Source organism: Phalacrocorax carbo, chromosome 20 (genome assembly GCF_963921805.1).
Source record: "Phalacrocorax carbo chromosome 20, bPhaCar2.1, whole genome shotgun sequence".
NCBI lineage: Eukaryota > Metazoa > Chordata > Aves > Suliformes > Phalacrocoracidae > Phalacrocorax > Phalacrocorax carbo.
Window position 1 is genome coordinate 5,216,508 of NC_087532.1, and position 18,712 is coordinate 5,235,219.

The 18,712-nt window shown below is 47.2% G+C and overlaps 1 protein-coding gene across 6 annotated transcripts in view; it reads left to right on the forward strand.

The window, feature by feature from the left end:
• PIK3CD (phosphatidylinositol-4,5-bisphosphate 3-kinase catalytic subunit delta) overlaps window positions 1-18,712 on the forward strand; it is a 61,650-nt gene that overhangs the window by 17,489 nt on the left and 25,449 nt on the right. The window contains exons 2-4 of one of the 6 annotated variants that reach the window (XM_064470336.1): window positions 5,488-5,638; window positions 17,368-17,441; window positions 17,817-17,980. In XM_064470336.1, the coding sequence (XP_064326406.1) occupies window positions 17,840-17,980 (141 nt within the window). In that variant the 5' untranslated portion in view covers window positions 5,488-5,638; window positions 17,368-17,441; window positions 17,817-17,839. Of the gene's footprint in view, window positions 1-5,487; window positions 5,639-8,881; window positions 8,936-16,356; window positions 16,781-16,878; window positions 17,041-17,367; window positions 17,442-17,816; window positions 17,981-18,712 lie in introns of those variants that run through there. The other 5 variants (XM_064470338.1, XM_064470340.1, XM_064470334.1 and 2 more) reach the window with 5 other exon arrangements.

The window sequence follows — 18,712 nt, forward strand, 5'->3', positions numbered from 1 at the left end:
GTGGAGAACTTCCCTGAAGGCTCTTCCCCAGCAGAGTCGCTTATCTCTCTGGGTTTAGGTGACTGATTTTAAAGACTTTGCTAGTTTGTGGTACTCTGCTTTTCCCCGTCTTGTGAGGATAGCAGAAAAGCCAGCAATAAAGACAGTGAAAAAACCTGCAATCTCTTAAGTGATCCAATACTAAACATTGCTGTTCCCACTGTCCTGAAAGGGGAACTAAGGCAGCGAGTTTGTAGCGTGGCCAGTGCCATTGAAAGGAGCAGGCTGAGACATGCAGAAATCCTTTGAGGCAGCAAATTTAGCTGCTTAAGTGCATCCTGCTGTGAGGGGGCACCCAACCTCACTCAGATCCTGGCAGCTGCCACATTTAAAATTATGATGCAGCAATGATAAACAGTGAAGCTTGTAGCATACAGCATAAGTGCTTAACGTAGGCAATAAGTGTCCAGCACAGTTTCCCAGTCCTAGTTCTGTTTAGGCAGGCTGGAATGTTTGCTTCTGTGAAATACATCTTCTCTTCTTTGTAAGTATTTTTAAAGACTTAATGAAAACAAACATTATCTATTTCTGGACCAAAATTTGAGGACAAAAATTTTGCATTTTCCTGCTACCGAAAAGAGTTTGTTTTTCCTTCAACACTGTTCCCAGGGTAAAAGTTGTAGTTTTACCTCCAGCTATGTAAATGATTCTTCATCAATATGTCTCAGGTGGAAATTCCCCTCTTCACAAATGGAAATTTTGCTCTGGTAACAGTAAAAATAATTTTCTTTCAGCCAAAGCCATCTCTCATTTTAGAAATAGAAATCTCTTCACATTCCTTTTCTCCTTGTTGTCACTGATGACTCATGCAATGGCCTTTGCTACTTATTTCTGACTCTTAAGTGATTTTTCAGGTGGCTGCTAAAAAATCCTTAAAACATTTGTTACTGGCATCTGCCTCCTTCTGCAACATGATACATGTATTTTGTTTTTTATGCAGAAAGTGTATTTCGGTTCTGAAAGTTGCTTGGTTTGGAATACACGCTTTAAACATCAAATAAAACTAAACAAACAAAAACCACCCAAATATAACAAACCCATGAGTTTGTGCAAAATACTTAGTGCAGGCAGGCACCTGCATCTGTCTGCCTTCAGCGTGCAGACAGCCACCCACACAAAAGTTTGCAAGATCCGGTCTTACTGGAAACAATTAATAAGGACCCCCAAAATTCCCAAACTGGATGAAGGACTTGTTTGTTAGTGCTCTGACTTCATCACTGAGGTCTAGTTTTATATTTTTTTGAGAAACCCAACATTCCTGTGAACCTAAACTGGACTTTTGAGTGTGGGGAGGCTGGGTGTTGCTTTTCTTCTGGTAGCAAAGAAAAGGATCCAGAATCCCCCAACAGTAATTTCAAGATTAAACAGCGTGGTTTAGTTAAGCAGGCAGTTACAACTCATAATGGAAATTTGTGGTTTTATAGATCACTCACTTTCTGCAAAAAGAAGTACTCCCAAGAAATGGTATTGCAGAAAAAAAAAGAAAGGAAAGTTGCTTGTCCCTCCTGAAGAACCAATCGTCAGAAAAGGGATGTAGCTTCTGGCCATTTGTGCTTGACATTCTTTGGGTTTGTATCAAAAAAAATCTTCAGCAGAAGTGAGGTTCTGAGAGGCATTCCTGGGGGGGGAAATGCTGTGTATGTACCCAATTATATTTTGAAGTGATAAAGAAGTAAGCGATATTTTGTGTCGAGACACCGATGCTTTGAACTTCTGTAGCACCACCAGTTAAAGACCTCAGATGACTTGTACAAACAGCAAAGATTCACAAAATGCCCTGTGAAACACGGAAGTAATAATATCTGTATTCTGTGCACAGAGAAACAGGTGAAGCAACTTACCAAAGGCCACAGCACCAGTGCCAGTATGAGGAGTAGAACGTGAGTACCTTACTCCAGGTCCTGTCCTTGAAAGCATTAAGTCCTGGGGTTTCGGAGCAGTGTGTGTAATTTTGCTGGGGACTTTTGTTGGCCTTAGTTTGTTTTTGTGTTTTTTCCCCAAACTGTTTTGTCTTACTTGACTTGTCTGACTGTTCTTGCAGTCAGTAACTCAAACTGTATCCCTGACAAAGCTGTAGCTTCAGTATCTTGCAGAACTGGGTCAGTAGCATCTCCTCCCATCTAACATTTGACTAATACCTTCCACTCGGTTCTCTGGGATGTTGTGCTGCTTGCAACACCAACAATTAAGAGAACTTGCTTTTCCCTTAATGCAATGCTATACTTTGGCATGGGCAGAGGTTGTAACTTTGAAATTCTGATGAGGAAACAACCAAGGAGGTCTCAAACAAAGCCCCCTGGTTCATTTTGATAACCTCCTAAGGAAAAGTGCCTCCAGGGATTTTTCTCCTTTAGAAGTCCTGTGGTGCTGCTGATGATCAAGATAGGCATCTCATCTGCTTGCTGAAGCTAACTCAGGTCAGTTCTTGTAGCTTATTTTTCCTCTGCAAACAATTATGGGGAAATCATAGAGGAACGCGTTGTTCTCTAGCCTGCAGTATGCTTCATTTAAATGCATAGTCACACAAATAAACCAGTATTTTTTTCCGGGCAAGGACACCAAAGTACACCATTCTGGCCTTCAGCAAGAGAGCCGAGTATCTTTGTCATCATTCTCCCTTCTCTCTGTTGTTCAGGGGTCCCAGGCTTGGTGCGGTGCTGCTTCAGAGGCTCTTTGAATAAACAGGCTGCTCAGGTCCTTGAATCCCACCCGCTACTAATTCACCATCTCCTATACAGCTCATGGAGAGATTTTGCTTAGTGAGTTTTTTTTGTTTAAATGCATGTCCAGCAAAGAAAGATAAAAACATGCTGAGGCTTTGTCATGGCTTTCTTCCCTGAAATATCTCTTGTGACAATATCAACAAGTGAACCGTAGCTTTGCTCTTGAAAGAAAAACAATTCATGTTATGACCACTGTGTGCTCAGCTGTCCCAAAGTCCACGCTATGAAAAAACTGCTGCATTTTTCTTCAGAGAAATATCCTCCTCCTGGGAAGGTTGCATGAGCATAGATGAAGAATCCAGCATCTGTTTCAGGGCTGGCTGCAGATGTGTGCTTCACGACGTGACAAGTTGGCAGTGAAAGGAGGTGGACAGTGCAGGGCAGCAAAGAGCTGGGTGCTCGGTGAGGCCCTGGTCCGGGTATCTGTGGTCCCCCAGGTTAATGCAACCCATACTGGGTGAAGCTGAAAAATGTGCTTGTGATCCTTTGGTTTTTGTTCCCCTAAATATCGTCACCTGGTGTCTGTCCCGTGCTGTGCCCTTAGCAGAGGACATGCCTTTTTTGTGGGACTTGAGCTGGGGGAAAGTGGAACCTGAGACTTGTGACAGTGACCTCCTGAGAGAAGGGGTAGTTTTAATCTTTATTTTAGAAAGGTGTTGTGGTGAATTTCTCCTCTCAGTTTTATGCAACATGGCCTTTTTCTAGTTTCTGTTCTCTCCAGAGACCCGTGTCAGGGGCTACTGCCCTGCAATCCTTGCACCGCTGGCTGCAGCAAATCCACGTTTCCTGACCGTGCTGCTCTGGCCAGGGAAATCCTCTTTGTGCCCTCGCAGCCTCCTCCTTTCCCTTCCTCAGCCCTGGCAGGAGCAGCGTTGTCATAGGAACTGTGGGATCATCCTCCTTGCAGCTCTTTCCTGAGTGGACATTGTCCATTTACATTTCCACCAGTCGTGGGTCCCAATGCGCTTGCTGTCCTTTGCCTCCCAACCTGCTAGAATTATTCTGGACCTAACTTTTTGTAAGTCGTCATTTCCTCTGCTTTTCTTCTTCTTTCCTCCTCACTGAACATAAGATGTTCTACCAAGTAACTTTACATTATTCTAATAAAACAAGTCCTTTAGTGAGGACACCAGAGATCTAATGTGATTCTTCCACCATCCTCCTAGGCGACTTTTGGCCAATTCATTTCTGTGCCTTGGTTTTCTTGCGTGTCAAGAGCAAAGGAGAGAAAGCACGGGCATGTGGAGTTTACAGTACATACTATTAAAGTTTTTTAAGCGGTACAAATGAAAGTGTATGTATTCTGAATATATTAACAACATTTACTATTTATTACTTAGTAGTAGTGGTGGTATATTCCTATCAAACAGGGATTTATGTCAAATTAGGTTGGGGCCATTGCAATCCCAGTGCTAGATCACAGCTTGGTTTCCCTGGGATGAGTGGTTCCTTTGATAATACTTCTGGCTAGTTGAGCAGTTTGTGCACATTATTCATACAGCAGCCAGCAGAGCAGTAGGACGTAAGAGGTAATCACATGGGGCTTGACCTTAAAACTGTGAATTCATATCTGAATTTCCCCAACAAAATTTAGGAGGTTTTGGATCTGCAGTTGGTTTAGATTAGTCAACACTTTCCTTAAAGCACTAGCACTGATTTTCTAAGAGATGAAGGTCTTGTCTTCCCCTCCTACTTGAGAAAACATCTGTAAAATACAGCAGTATTAAGCTGTTTATGAAGTTCATTGTAAGTGGTAAGGCTGTGACAGCTCTGGCTATTTGAGGATGGAGAACTGGAAAGTTCAAAAGATGAAAATGAATGTGTAAGGCAGTTGGGGGCTGTAAGGTGCAATTAAAATACTTGATACAGTTTATCCCAATATCGTAATCTTTCTTCAGTGTGCGCATTGCTTGCTTGCAAGAGAGCCTAGGGGCCCTAAATACATGTATGTATGTAAAGAAATCCCAGCAAAGAATGAAAAGCCTGTAGCAGTGTGGCTTTATGCTATGGCACAGAGACCCTTCGTGTAAGATGCAAAAAGAAAGAGTGATCTTCAAGTCTTGAAGTACTGTTTGGTTTGGCCAGAGGCATTTTTCAGCAAAGGATGCATCCTGTGGCTGTGCTTATAGACATGAGCTCCGCTGCTCACCTCTGTGATAGCCAGCATGGATCAGTGTTGCACACTTCATGCGGCTGTGGTCCTATTTCAGATCTCATTGCCAAAAAAACCTCTTTTGACTTTTAAATAAGAGCAAGTTACTAGCCATATTTGCAGACCAACTGCATAGCTGAAGCAAAAGTGCGGTTTCCCGCCTGTTTGGTAGTGTTAACCACATGGAGCAAATAGTTTCAACTCTCCTAAAACTGCTCTGGCTTCCTGTTTGCTTTGTGGTGCAATTAAATGTGGTGAGTTTGGTGGGGTTTTTTTATTTGCTTGTTTGTTTACCTCGTACACCAGTAAGTGGAGGATGAGAGAGGCTACTTCTAGCCTTGTCTGTAGAAGCGGTGAATACAGCTTCATAAATGTTACTGCTTACTAAAATTGCCAACATCTACGTGGCTTGGGACCCAGGAGGGCAGGCATGGTGGTTTGCTCTCCAGGTGCTCCACTGGCAGTTGAAAGCACCCTTGCCAGGCAATCTTGTAAATACCAAGGCACTGTGGTTATGTTACTTGCTTGTTGTCATCCTCCTCCTCTCTCTCCCCCTGTTCCTTTTTCCTCCAGAAGCTGACCATCTGTCTCATCTAGGCTATGAACATCGGCTAAATTTCTGATGCAGCAGCTGCTGTAGAGAAGGGATTTGGAAGGGAGCTGTTTAGGAGCTGTACAGCCAGCATTTCCAACCGTGTCCGTTGTGTAAAGGGGTGCCGAGACGGTAAGTGGATGTGCAAGAATGGTGTACCTGGAGCAATGAAGAGAGGAAAGAACCTGAGAAAAGATGTGAGGATAAATGGCAAGAGGTGGAACTGGGAAAGACTGACAATTAAGACTAAGGGCTCAAAAAAGTGTGTGTTTGAAGAAAAGGGACAAAAAAAGAAGGTATTCATGGAGGCAGCCATTGTAAGTGAGGTACAGCCAAAAGATGAAAAGAAAAACACGCTTTAGGTTTGGCTTTGTAAATATATAATAGAGAGCAGCCCTTATCCCTAGCCAAGCACTGCAGGATTTTTATCCTCATCAGTAGGGAGTCTCCCTTCCCTCTGGACACTCCTTATCCTGCAAGGACTTGCACGCTGAGCCAGCAGTTGTGTGATGCAGAATGTCTGAAAACTCATCATCCCTTTCCTCCCGCCCATTTGCCTTTCTACGACCTACAGTTTTATGTTAACCCTGGGTTGTCCCAGCGCATGTCCTTTATAATGCAGTCTGAGAGAGTATCCATTTATGCGTGGCAAATACTGATTTTAAAAAAGAAAGTCAGTTTGAGTTATCCAACAACTACGCTGACATCAGTTTTAGATACTGATTTTTCTTCTTTGCCTGACGCTTCGTGTGGGGTCAAGCTGTAGCTGCAGCACTGTACCCTATTTGTTAATGTTGCAGGGCTCTTAACTGGGGACAGAGCTGCCGTGTCGCCGTGGCAGAGATCAGCCCCTGCAGTTACACAGAAAGTGCCTGTTCTTCTCTGCACTCTCCTAATGAGTCCTGCATAAAACTTGGACCACGGTGCGACTGTTGTGAAACTAGGCTGGGGTCTGCACCGCTCGCTGAGCAGGACAAGGCTGACCCCTGGCTCAGCAGGAGCATGCAATCGTGTTTCTGGCAAATTTATGTTTTATGAACAGCTCTGGGTAAACTTATACCAGATTGGCATGGTGTGGAGATGGTCTTTCTGAACTGGCGTGCCCAGCACGTGCCTAATACTGGATGCATTTGAAATAATGACATGTGGATGCCTCTAGCCCTTCTTTCCAGTGTTTTCTTCAAACCCACTGGCACTGTTTTGCTCTCGATAACCCAGAAATAAAACAATTAGCTGACCTTTCCCTTCTGTTCTTCCTGGAGGTCTTGGATCTTTAATGTAGCAGGTTGCAACTATTTTTTCTGACTTTTGGTTCCTTTTCCCTTCCCCAGGCCTTCTGTTGTCCGATTTCTCGCAGGCGGTGTGGGCAAATGTCCTGTAAGTGTTCAGCACAGTCCTATATGTGAAACTTGGAGACGATGAATAGAAAAGCTGTTGAAAAGGAAAAAAATAGCAGAACAGAAACCAGAATTCCTGTAAACAGTCTGTTAAAAATATCTTCAACACATGTCAGGGCCAATGATTTAAAATAGACAGTTTCTGAGCTTTAAAAGGTCACATTAAGATGTGATACTAGATTCAAATGGAGTTGAAGAATGAATGTTTCAACAGTCACTTTTTGTACTGATGGCAAGATATCTGTGTAGCCATCTAGTAATGTTCAGGGGGAAAAAAATGAGTCAGGTTGCAAGAATAATGAGCTTTTCTTGGATTATAACATGGAAGAAAACAAAATAAAAAGCATTTATACCTTAATCACATGCCTCCAGCAGTGGAAGCTTTAGGAAAAATGGTAATCCTGGGAGTCATAAAATTGTAGGACCAGTCAGGGCAATGCACTAACGCGAACCATGTCCTATACCGAGATTGTTTGTTTCCATGTGTGGGAGCAAAATAATTAAAAGCACAAATCCATGTTCACAATCTCTTATTATTTGTGTCCCAAAGTACACTGGACACTTCTCAAGTACAAAAGGAGATGTATGAAAAGAGAGATATTTTTTTTCAAATGAGCACGTGATCTTTGGGTTTCTAATTGCTGCTGAAAATTTAACGAGACAGTGATTGTCTTTGAACACTGGAAATGTTTCTTAGCCCCATCTGCTGCTGCTTTGGAACCTCTAATTTCCTGTGACAAGTCGGAGGGATGCTCTGTGCAAAAGGGTGACAGCAGCCCCATGGGGTGTCTGAGAGGTGGCCCACCCCTGAGGCACCTTGGGGCTCTGGTGGGATGGGCCCTTGCATGGCGGTTTGGTGCCTGGGTGGGTGTCCCCTGCAGCCATCGGGCCTGTACAACAGGTTGGTGGAGAAAAAAAATGGATAGGTATCCTGTACGTCCTTGGTATCCAGCATCAAAAGCTGTGCTTGGTTCCCGTGTCTCCCATGATTACCAGGCGCTAGTGTGACACCAGGGACGCTACAGCCTGTTGCTACCCTGCTCCTACCTTGGGCCCCACGGACACCTTGCCTGCCTTGGGGGCACCACTTCTTTTCCCCACATCACTTGAAGTGACATTGAAAATGTCCTTTTGGGGTTTGGGGTTGTCCCCATCCTTATTGCGCAGAACTCTTCCAGGTGAAGGAAGAACCGCTGCGTGACTGAGGTTGTCCAGGCAGCCCTTTCCAGGGCAGCAGTGAATCCCAAACCATTTAAAAACTCCTATAAGAGTAGTTTTACACCTATAGCTGAATTTAGGGCCTACCTTCAACAATGTGTCCTATAGTTAGTCCTTCGGCTCTGGTAGTAACGGAGCCATTGTCGGGTGTTACCAGCAGCATGTCCCCAACACGTGCGTGCGGCCGTGTCAGGACGGTGGCAGCCATGTAATGCTTTGGACACTTTCGGTGCTTGGCTGCCGGGATTGATTTCTCCTGGGGGTGTTGCAGTGCCCGTTGTACATCTTCTCGTGCGCTGGACTGCACAAACCAGCACCGCAGATTACCGGCGTGCGATGCACGGCTAGGGCGACGTGTGCGTGACAGAGGGTGGCTGCTGGGTTACTGGAGCACAAGGCCGTGTCCCTGCTGCAGGGTTACTGCTGTGTGACACAGCTGCGGTGGTACGGTTAACTGGGACCCAGTGCCGAGGGGCTGGTGCTGGACCAGTGGCGCGCGATGCGCAGCTGGTGCCGGGGTTCAGGTGCGTGGCTACTCGGCGCACCGTGACCGCTGCCCAGCGTGGGGTGACTGGTGTGTGGGGCAGAGCTACTGGTGTGCGGGGTTACTGGTGGGCCGCCGGCGGGGGACGGGGGGTGGCGTGGGTTGTGCGCCCTCGCCTCGGCGCTGCACTTTGCAGACGGTGCCCGACGCCGCGGCGCGGGCGGGTCTTTGGAGACGGTGCCTGGGCGGGGGCGGGGCCGGGGGTGGGGCGGGGCTCGGGGCGGGGCCGGGGCCGCCCCGGGAGCGCGGGAGCGCGGCCGCCGCGGGCAGGTGAGCACCGGGGGGCTTGGGGCGGGGGGCGCTGGGGGGGAGCCGGGCCCGGGAAGGGGGGGCGGCGGCGGCCGGGGGGTGCCTGTCCGTCGCTCCGCCGTCTGTCTGTCTGCGGCAAATCCGAGTCACTCCACGGGCTGCGTTAATAAACTGTCTCCTTCTTAAGGAAAAGCAATTCTTTATGGAAACTGGGTATTTTAAGACCCGGTAACCTGCAAGTAGAATTTAGCTGCTCCGGAGGCCGGCCCTAGCAGCCCTATCCCCCCCCCGCAGGAAGAGATGCGCTGGCAGCGGCGCTCCTCTCGGTTTCCAAGGCGGGCGGATGGTATCAGGCTTTCTTTTTTGGCTGGGAATTGGATGGAACCCACTCGTGTCACCTGCTGACGTGCTGGGGGGGTCTTGTCCTGCTGGGATTTCGGCCCGGGCTTTAGCGGAAGGTTTTATGCTCAGCGCCTTGTCGCTGCGATGAAGAGTCACCCAGAGATTTGCGCGTGCTTGGCAACGTCTTGCCACCCGCACCTTTGACGCTGGAGTTGTGCCGCCCAGGTCAGCCCCTAACGGCGGCGGGCGTTTGTACGGCGGGTTACGGCTTTGGGTTGCGTGCTTTGGCAGGGCGAGAGCGCCTTTCAAGAGCTCTCCTGAGTTGGTCGCTTAACACCTAAGCGCGGTGTGCTGTACATGCTGGAGGTGGAACCTGAAAGTGAAGAAAGTTGAACGGAGTGGCGAGGGTCACTAGAAACGCGTGGCTTATTTTTTGTTTTCATCACCAAGATGCAGTTGGGTTTTTGGTATTGCCCACTCAGGGGAGCAGCTGAAAAAGGCTAATTTCAGTAACCTCCTCAGCTAGAAGCTTTCGTTTATCACACCGTTCTCCAGCTCCCAGACTATGCCCGCGTTAGCAGTAATAGCAGGAGCGCAAAGATCCCACATCGTTTTGCTAGCATTTAGGAATTGTGACATCCTACATGAGGTAAATTTGTGTGTATGAGAAAACTGAAACCCAGGGGAGTTAGTCGTTTGAAGTCACGCTTCAAACAATTGTCAGGTTGGGAATGGAACTTCGCAAGTTGTCAGTTCTCAAGCTCTTGTTTTAACCACTAAATATACTGTTTCCCACTAGATGCTTCCTCAGACAATACTGAAAGCATAATTGATTGACTGTGACCTTGCCTAAAAGGCTGCTTGAAAGTTTCTACCAGAGCAAGGTTCTCAAGTCCTCCTATCAGATGCTTTTCTTACTCCTTGGTGTTCCTCTGCCTCTCTCAGTGATACTGTTTTACTTCTAGAATGAGGTATGGCTTTACATTTCCATTTCTCTTAAGTTGCTTTATCTAAGCTCCTCTTTCCCTCCCTCTAGCTATTACTTGTGGTTGGATCTAAGGTCCTGCTGAGCTTGAATGATGGCATAGCGCTCTGATGCTCTTTCTCTAGTTGCTCTGGAGCTGGGAGCCCCACAGAACTGCAGCCTGTTTTTATCACCACGTGTACGTTCTGCTTTCCCATCTTTTTCCTCGCTGACAACCCCTTTCACCATTAGCCCAGCACACAAACAAGGTTAGCTCCAGTTCAGATTACATTAGTGTAGTTCTGCTTCCCATTACTTTGTGAGCCTGTTTTAGGGGGGTGTGCATGTGTAAGGCAGGCAGTGAGCGGTATAATGCTCAAAGTAAAGGAGCCTTTATGTCATAAAGGGAAGGGCACAAGCCAAGGGATTCTTTGGGTCCAGTGGCTGTTCAAAGCCTGATCCTCATAGTCGTCACATAGCAAGAACATAGTTCTTTGGAAGGTAGGAAAAATCCACCGTTCCCCGCTGACACCTCGATGCGCAGAAGATGCTGATTTTGGTACGTAAATGCGGGTTTGTATCAGCCCCCCGGTAGGGAAGGGGGTGCCCTGTAGGGCTGTAGAGGCCTGGATAGTTAAGTGCGTGCATTTTCACCCCTTGCCCAGTTATCCTGGGCAGATTCCATTGTATGCCTACTTCAGTCTGGTGGTTGTGTAAGTAAAGTAGGGAGTAAAGGTGATTGATCAGGGGCTTGGAAATCTCTACAAAAGACGTTATTGAACCAGTGTGACTACGTGTCTGCTATGTAGAGTTGGATGAACAATGGACTATGGTTGAAAGAAAGAGTGAATGAATTGCTGCAGGGAATTGCACGGCAGGATAGAAGAGGTCGATGTACAAAATAGAATGTGCAAAAGATAATGATAATGTGCAAAAACCTTTATTTGATTTTTATATTTGGTAGAGGTAGAAATCCTATTATAAAGGAGATTAGAATATTCTAAACTGGGGTTTGAGGAAATGAACCCTGAAGATACAAAAGTATTGATTTTCGGGGTTGTTCAGTACTTGAATGCTTCTCCACACCTTTTCAAGGGGTCCTAGTTTTTTCCTACCTAGTTCATGGGCTTCGTCTTACGCTTGTGTGTATGTGTTGAAGGAGGAACCAGAGGCAACAGAGCTCTGGTGCAACTCAGGTCTGTGCTGAAGGTGCAACACTGTCACAGGAACTGAAAGAGCAATGATGGCCTAACAGCATGGTTGGGACACCGATCCCTGTTTTACAGAAAGCTTAAGGGAAGTTGTAAAGGAAACGCTTTTGCTGACACGAGAGCAAAATCTATCCTATTAATGCCACCGCTAAAATGAATTATGTTAGCAGGAATGCAAGAAGGGAGCAAAGCCATTCTTCTGGCATAAAAGGCTGCTGCTAGCTGAATGTCCAGGCTCAGAGCCACTCCTGGTGGCAGTCTGCAGGGGATGGCTATGAGTTCTCAGTCCAGCTGGCTGCGGGTCCTGTACGCTGGCTAGAGCATCAAGCCTGATCTGCTGTGTTGGAGGTCCCTGCTCAGTCGAGGTCAATGGGGCAGCGCAGCAGACATTTGCACCTCTGCAGGCCGACAGTCCCCGAGGCTGTATTTCTAGCACCTCTCACCAGCGTGTGTTCATTTTTAGATGAATAAGTAGCCAGGTTGTCAATACTTGTCCGCAGGCAGAGCTGCAAAAGCCAGTCTTACTATGGGCTTCCGTTGGTTCCATCCATGTCGTGGGACTGGAGCCTGCATCAGGACTTTTTACATTACGCCACAAGGGAAACAGATACAGCATGTTTTTTCTGTGCGATTAAGTGGCTGGCACCTGGGTGTGAGCATCCAGGTAGCCCAACAAAGGGGGAGTCCCCGTACAAAACTCCACATACAGTCACAGTTTGCTTGCCTGAATGTCTCTGGAGGCATGCTTACCTGCTACGGGAGCTTTCCCAGTCTGTTCTTGGAGGGGAATTTGTGGGTTAATTTTACAGTGCTCAAATGACTTGCTCACAGCGTACGGCGGATCTGTGTTACCTCCTGACCCCCATTAAAAGAGCAAGCGCAAGCTTAAAACACCTTCCGAACACTCGCTGAAATGGGTCTGCGCCTGTGAAAGCTTCGGGTTGATTCAGATCCGCTAAGTGTATTGATTGCCTGGCAAAGAAACGTCAAGCACGTGTGTACATAAAAATTCCCGTGGTCTCCTCCCCCAGCTAAGTTGATGCCTGCAATGAAAGTGACTTCCTGCAGTCTCCCACGCTGCACACATCACCTGTGAGCTCTGCGCCACTCATTTCTTATAAACTTGAAAGGTATTTTTGTAGTCCTGAGGTTTAGTAATTTTGTAATCTGTTTGTGGGCGTTGGAGCTTCCGTGTCTGTCTAACGCTGCAGCCTCACAGGGGTTTGTGGAACGCTACTCCATGTGTGATCTTGCTAGCTTGCTGCTTTTTTTTTTTTCCTTTTTCTTTCCCTCTCAATAGCAGTTGTACGTTGTAAACACCAGAGCTGTGGTTGGTAAACTTTGTAAGAGGAGATTTGTGTTAGTGTGTTATGTTGGCTCCTGGCTTGTTGAATACTGACTGGCTAATTTCAAATGTGCCTGTTGCATAAATTTACCTTTATGTGCAACTATGTGTTCCTCAGGGTGCGTGAATTCCAAACACGTGCTGCCTCCTATTACTGATGTTGTGCCTGTGTTAGTTATATGGCATCCAGCAGCACTGGGGGTTTATGTTCTGTCTTGGCGGGCTAGTGCATGGACTAGTCCCATGTGCACATCAGCTCTGCCTTGGTTGTCTCTCCTCTTTGGGAAAGATATATTTATTAGCATCATGCTAATTAATGCAAGGGGAAACCCATAAGGAAGGCAAAGCAGTCTGTAGCCTTCCTGCAGAATAATGAATTGAGGCAAAGCAAGGAGAGCAAGTTGAGGACTTGCCTTCATCTGAAACCTGGTATTTTGTCTCACGATTATTTTCCTCCACCTCTTTTCTGCCCAGCGATGAAGAGGTCTGGGCATTGTAAGATACGACTCTCAGCAAGGAAGTGGTTAGTACCAAGGGATGCATCTTTCCTGATTGCTCCCCTAGGAAATGACTCCACATCTCAAAATTACCGAGGGATTTTGCAGCAGTTGTCCACAACTAGGAGGTTTTGCTGCTTGTTGGGCTGGTCTGAACCAGAGGCAGTGGTCAGGGTGGAGTAAGTCCAACTGGAATAGGTCCAGTGTGTATTTCATTCCTAGTTTCCTGAGAAAGTCTGTCTTGCACAGAGTTCTACTTTCCCCTTACAAAAATATTCCACAGAGCAGAAATATATGTGAAAAGGGGAGTACGCTTGGATTCTCTGGGAACTGTGGGGAATAGCTTCGTGTTTGGAGCCCTGGAAATCTATTGTCGAGTGTGCACTTGATGCTTTGGGACCTGTATTGTGTGACAGCATGCGTTTCTCTTCCTCTTACGTGTTCCGAGAAGTCCAAAGCGATCCTGTGCTCTGCAGTTTGAGAGCTTGTTTATCTGCAGACTGAAAGAAGCAGCTGTGAAGGCCCCACACAGATGGTCGTCACAGCCCATGCTGTACATCACCCAGTCCATACGCTGCTTGTCCTGCTGCTCGGCTCTCCCGTTGGGTTGTGGCTGGTCACTCCTCATATTTGCTTAGCAAGATTGGAGGTTCCCATCAAGTGTGCTTGCTGCTTTTGGGAAAAGAGCTCCCATTACTGCTTCGCTGTGGGGTAGGAAAAGCGGTCCTGTCTTTAGGGGGGCAGGGGCCCTGCCTATCTTGGGAAACATCAGAATAACGTTTTGAGCAACCTGCATCTTGTTTTCATGTGCTCCGCTATCCCGGCAGCACTGCCAACAGCCCCTGCAACTCCTGCCTGTGCCATACCCTTTCCTGGAGTCAGTACGATTGCGTGGCTTGTGGACGGCCTGTCGCTCATAGCCTTTACAGCACGTGAGCTTAGGTGTCCTGCCCAAGCAAGTACGTACCACAGGGCAATTTTTAGGTCAGGCTTGTGTACAAGCAGACCCAGAGGAAAATTGCTACCTGAGATGAATGAGGAGGTATTTGAGGCCCTGCTGTTTCCTCAAATCTTCAGTTCAGGAGCTACATGAAGCTCCCAGAGCAAAATACCTGGCCCGCAGGAGGGCCAATGTCTTTAGCTTGGGTGTACACATTGTTATGACCTGTTTGGCCACCCAGTCTTGAGCTCTACCTCTTGGACAGAGTGTAGGTATGGGCCAGCTGTAAACCAAGAGCTTCGTGCGCTCTGGTTGTCTGTTCTGCTTCTTAGCCTCTGGGGTGCCAAGCACCGCATGCATCCTGTCCTGCCGAACTGTCTGCTGTTCTTGGAGTCGGAAGGCAGCAGTGTATCTGCCTTGCACTTGAAACGCGTATTTGAGGGTTGTGGGAGATGTGGCTGGTGGGGGAGGAAGAAGTATTATAGGAAGGTGTAGGTGGGGGAATGTGGAAGCATTCAAGCAAGAAGAGACCTTATAGCAGCCTTCCACCACCTGAAGGGGGCCTATGAGAAAGCTGGAGAGGGCCTTTTTACAAGGGTATGTAATGATAGGGCAAGGAGCAATGGCTTTAAACTGAAAGAGGGTAGATTTAGATTAGATATAAGGAAGAAATTCTTCGCTATGAGGGTGGTAAGGCACTGGAACAGGTTGACCAGAGAAGCTGTGGATGCCCCGTCCCCAGCAGTGTTTAAGGCCAGGTTGGACGGGGCTTTGAGCGACCTGGTCTAGTGGAAGGTGTCCCTGCCCATGGCAGGGGGGCTGGAACTAGATGATCTTTAAGGTCCCTTCCAAGCTAAACCATTCTATGTTTTGGGGGTATACTGCAGTTGGAAGAGTGAGGTCTGGGGGCATCTTATGGTAGATGGTGGCTACAGCCCGTTGTTGATAAGCACAGGTCTTTGATAGCCAGGGTACCTGCTTGAGGTTGGTTCTGTGGGTTTGCATCCCACTAAAACACAAGCTTCTGTCTCACCCTTGCTTGCACTAGCTTTGAGAGATATGCAAGTTGTGCAGTAAACTAATTCCTGCCTAGCGTGGGTTGATTAACTTGAACGTCAGGCTACCAGGCCTTCAGGTCAGGACCCTGCCACAATACAGGACTTATAGCAGTAATCTGTCTATCCACCAGGATGAAAGTCTGGGGTGACACTGGGGCTTTTAAAAACAGACAGCTGCAATGGGGAATCCTTTTTCTAAAGACCGCTGCAGTGAAAAACAAAGAGTATATCTCAAACAACCCCAGCAGCGTAAACCCTGACAAAAAGGGGTGCTGCTGGACCTGGCTAGTTACAAATGGCAAAATGACCTAGAGAAAAGGGAATTGTAATTACTTTTACTTGTGAGATAAAGAGAGTGCAAACAAAGTTACAGCCTGGAGAAAATTCTCTTCCAGTTTCCCAAGGCAAAAGGGAAGATGAAAGTGGGTGGTGCAGGAGTGTTGATCTATGCAGAGCTTGCTTCATGTAAAAACTGTCATGCTGGATCAGATCTAAGGTCCAGCTAGCTCTGAATTTAGCAATGGGGAGAGGCTTGATAAACGACATATTAGAGGCAGCACAAGTCTAGAGTTATTGTTCCTTTGGCATATCCACTCCAGGTTCTGTTGGAAGAATCACTTTACATGGGGAGATAATCGGTGAGTTTGGAAAGACAAGGCGTTGAGCAACTAGAATGTGAAATTGTAGTGCTAATAGCTTAGATAGGTGCTTCATATCTGATGGGACGTGGCATCAGGTAGAAATCCTCAGCAGAAGGAACCAGTTTAGCTATTGTTGTCTCCTGTCTCTGCTGGTCCGGAGAGTCGTGGTAGTTTGCTGCTTTTGCTGCCTTTGGGAGAGGCTGAGGTAGCAGATATTCTAGAAACTTGCTGGTTTTATTGCTAATGAGCAGAAGATGAGGCAAGCTTGTTTTGCTTTATTCAAACTTGTAAACCTTGCCTCCTCCCCTTTTACTTCCCTCCCTCTTAAGGCACATGGGTGGTTTTGTGGTCTCTGTATCCGGTCTCTGTGTGATACAGCATGTGCGCTGAGGAAGCAGGACAGATAAAACATAGCTCATATTTCTGGGAATCCTTACCTCACTGCTGATGGGGAAGTGTTGTGCTCCCAGGCACTGGCAGATAAGATGCTGGGCTCCTTGTCATGCTGAGCCATAGGGCTGGCTCACGAGGAGCTGCCAGCAGGACTTCATGATTTGGGAGACCCAAACCTTCAGCAGTATGTTGCTCAGTTTCTTTCTAAGTTTGTATGCTGTCTGACAGCTGCAAAGCCATATTTTAAGTTGCGAACGAGCAAACTTTCTACTGGTTTCATGGGCTGAAGATAAATGATACAGTTAGAATTGCTCCGGACACGTGCAGGGCTGAATTTAGAACCAGCAAAGAGTCAGGCTGGCAGGAGGCTGAAGCTTGGGTTTGCGCAGCAGCTACGAGCCATGGCGCTGTGAGCACCCCTCCAGGCTGTACTACTGGCATGTTTCTCTGCTGACCTGGTGGAAAAAACTCTCTGGTAAGTGAGAGGGAATTTAGGTGAGCTCTTTTCTCTGCTGCGGTGGTTGAAGGGAGTTGGAGCCGCTTACATGTCTCTTGCTAGGAGCCAACGCTAACAGCTCCCAGCTCTTCCTGCACAAGGGGACACCGTGCTCTGCCGCCTGGTATTTGTGAAGGAAACTGGAGTTTTACACTGCTGCGTTATTTCGCTTGTGGGCGAATGGATGGAACGTGAGGGTTTCTCTGGCTTCGGTATTACATGTCTTTAAGAAAGAAATGGTACGACAGGCTTCTGCTGAATTCCTTTTGTTTTAGCTGTTCATGTGTGCACTTTTCCTGTGTTTGAAATCAACAGTTTGTACCTGAGAGCATTCAGGTTCTTTTTCTCTTACTTGCGTTCTTTGGATGTACTGAGAGTAAATTGTAGAGCCCTGCCAAGTGAAAGGATGCACATGGAATTAACAAATCCATTGTGATTGCCTCAGCCTTAGATTTCGTTTTTCCTGTACTTGTAGAGGGGGGATATACAGAGGAGTATTATTTGTTTGTGTGTATAAAAATGCATGTGTACCCAGAACGAGCAACACCTCTTTCTCCCTCTTGCAGGCTGGAATTGAGCTCTGGAAAAACAAAGTGGAGCTTGGAGCATGTGGCCTGAGGATTGCCTTACAAAGCCAGGGGTAGGGACTTATTGTTTCTGTTGGCTGCTTGGTCGTAGATGAGCTATCAGGACAAGTGCCTTTGTTCTCAAGTGAAGATAATTCTTTAATTTCTTTGTCAAATACAGATGCAGATGTTAATCCCAGTCTAGAAGAGATTAAGAAAGGGTTGCATTGAAATAAAAGCAAATTCTATAGCAAGAATGCCTCTGTGGCTTAAAGGCACTGGACTGGAAGTTTGACTAACGTGCATATTTTCCTGAGCTATGAGGATATGCTAACCTCCTTTTCTTTGGGTGCTTTTGCATGCTAACTTTCTACAGAGCCCAGTGCAGATCTGAGGAGATGTTATGTAGTCAACAGCAACAGATATCTTCTTTTTGCCTTTTCTTGCAGGTGGTAGCTAAGAAGTGAGCAGGATGCCCCCAGGCATTTACTGCCCTATGGAATTCTGGTCCAAGGGGGAAAACCAAAACATCCAGGTGGACTTTCTGCTGCCCACAGGCATATACTTAAACCTCTCTGTGTCCTGCAATGCCAGCTTGGGCACCATCAAGCAGGTAACAGCCTTGGTCCGCAGTCTTATCTGCAATTCCTGGAACAAGGAGTCTGTTTCTGGGGAGCACCTGGGGAAATGTGTTGGGTCTTAACTCGGCGCGAGCTGGGTTTCTTCTGCGCTGCCTGAGGCAGCTCCCTGTGAGTCACTGTGAGAGCCCCTCCTTTGTGACAGCCTCTGCAGTGCACTGAACCCACGTCCAGCCGCTGGGACGGCCACAACAGGGTGCGGGTGGTGGCACCAGCAGTGTCGGGTACTTGCCAACCTTGGGATGAGAATTAGAGCAACTATGGAGTGAGGGCAGGTTACAGCTGGCCACACAGGGCTCGTGGGCTGTGCGTTCAATTACTGCTCACCTGGCGCAGCCCGTCCCCGTGCTGGATTTTTCATTATGAAAGCTCTTGTGTATGCCTGTGCAGGTAAGAGCAAGCACCCCCAAACAGGCAAATACAAATGCTGGACTGACTCGAGGTATGCAGGATACCAGGCCAGCCTTCTCTTGCCTCACAGAAACTGAATGCTTAAAATTGGGAATGGGAGTGATAGAGATGATTTTTCTTAGTGCTTCGTTTGGGGAATAAAATGCCGTAGTGAAACCACGTGTAAATGAGATGTAGCTGCTTCCTTGTTTCCCCGGGCAGGAAGCAGGGATAGGGGGAGAGTGAGGGAAAACAGTGGAAAAGGTTTTCTCTGCAGCAGCAACCTGGCCTAGATGAGTCACAGATCACAAGGGACA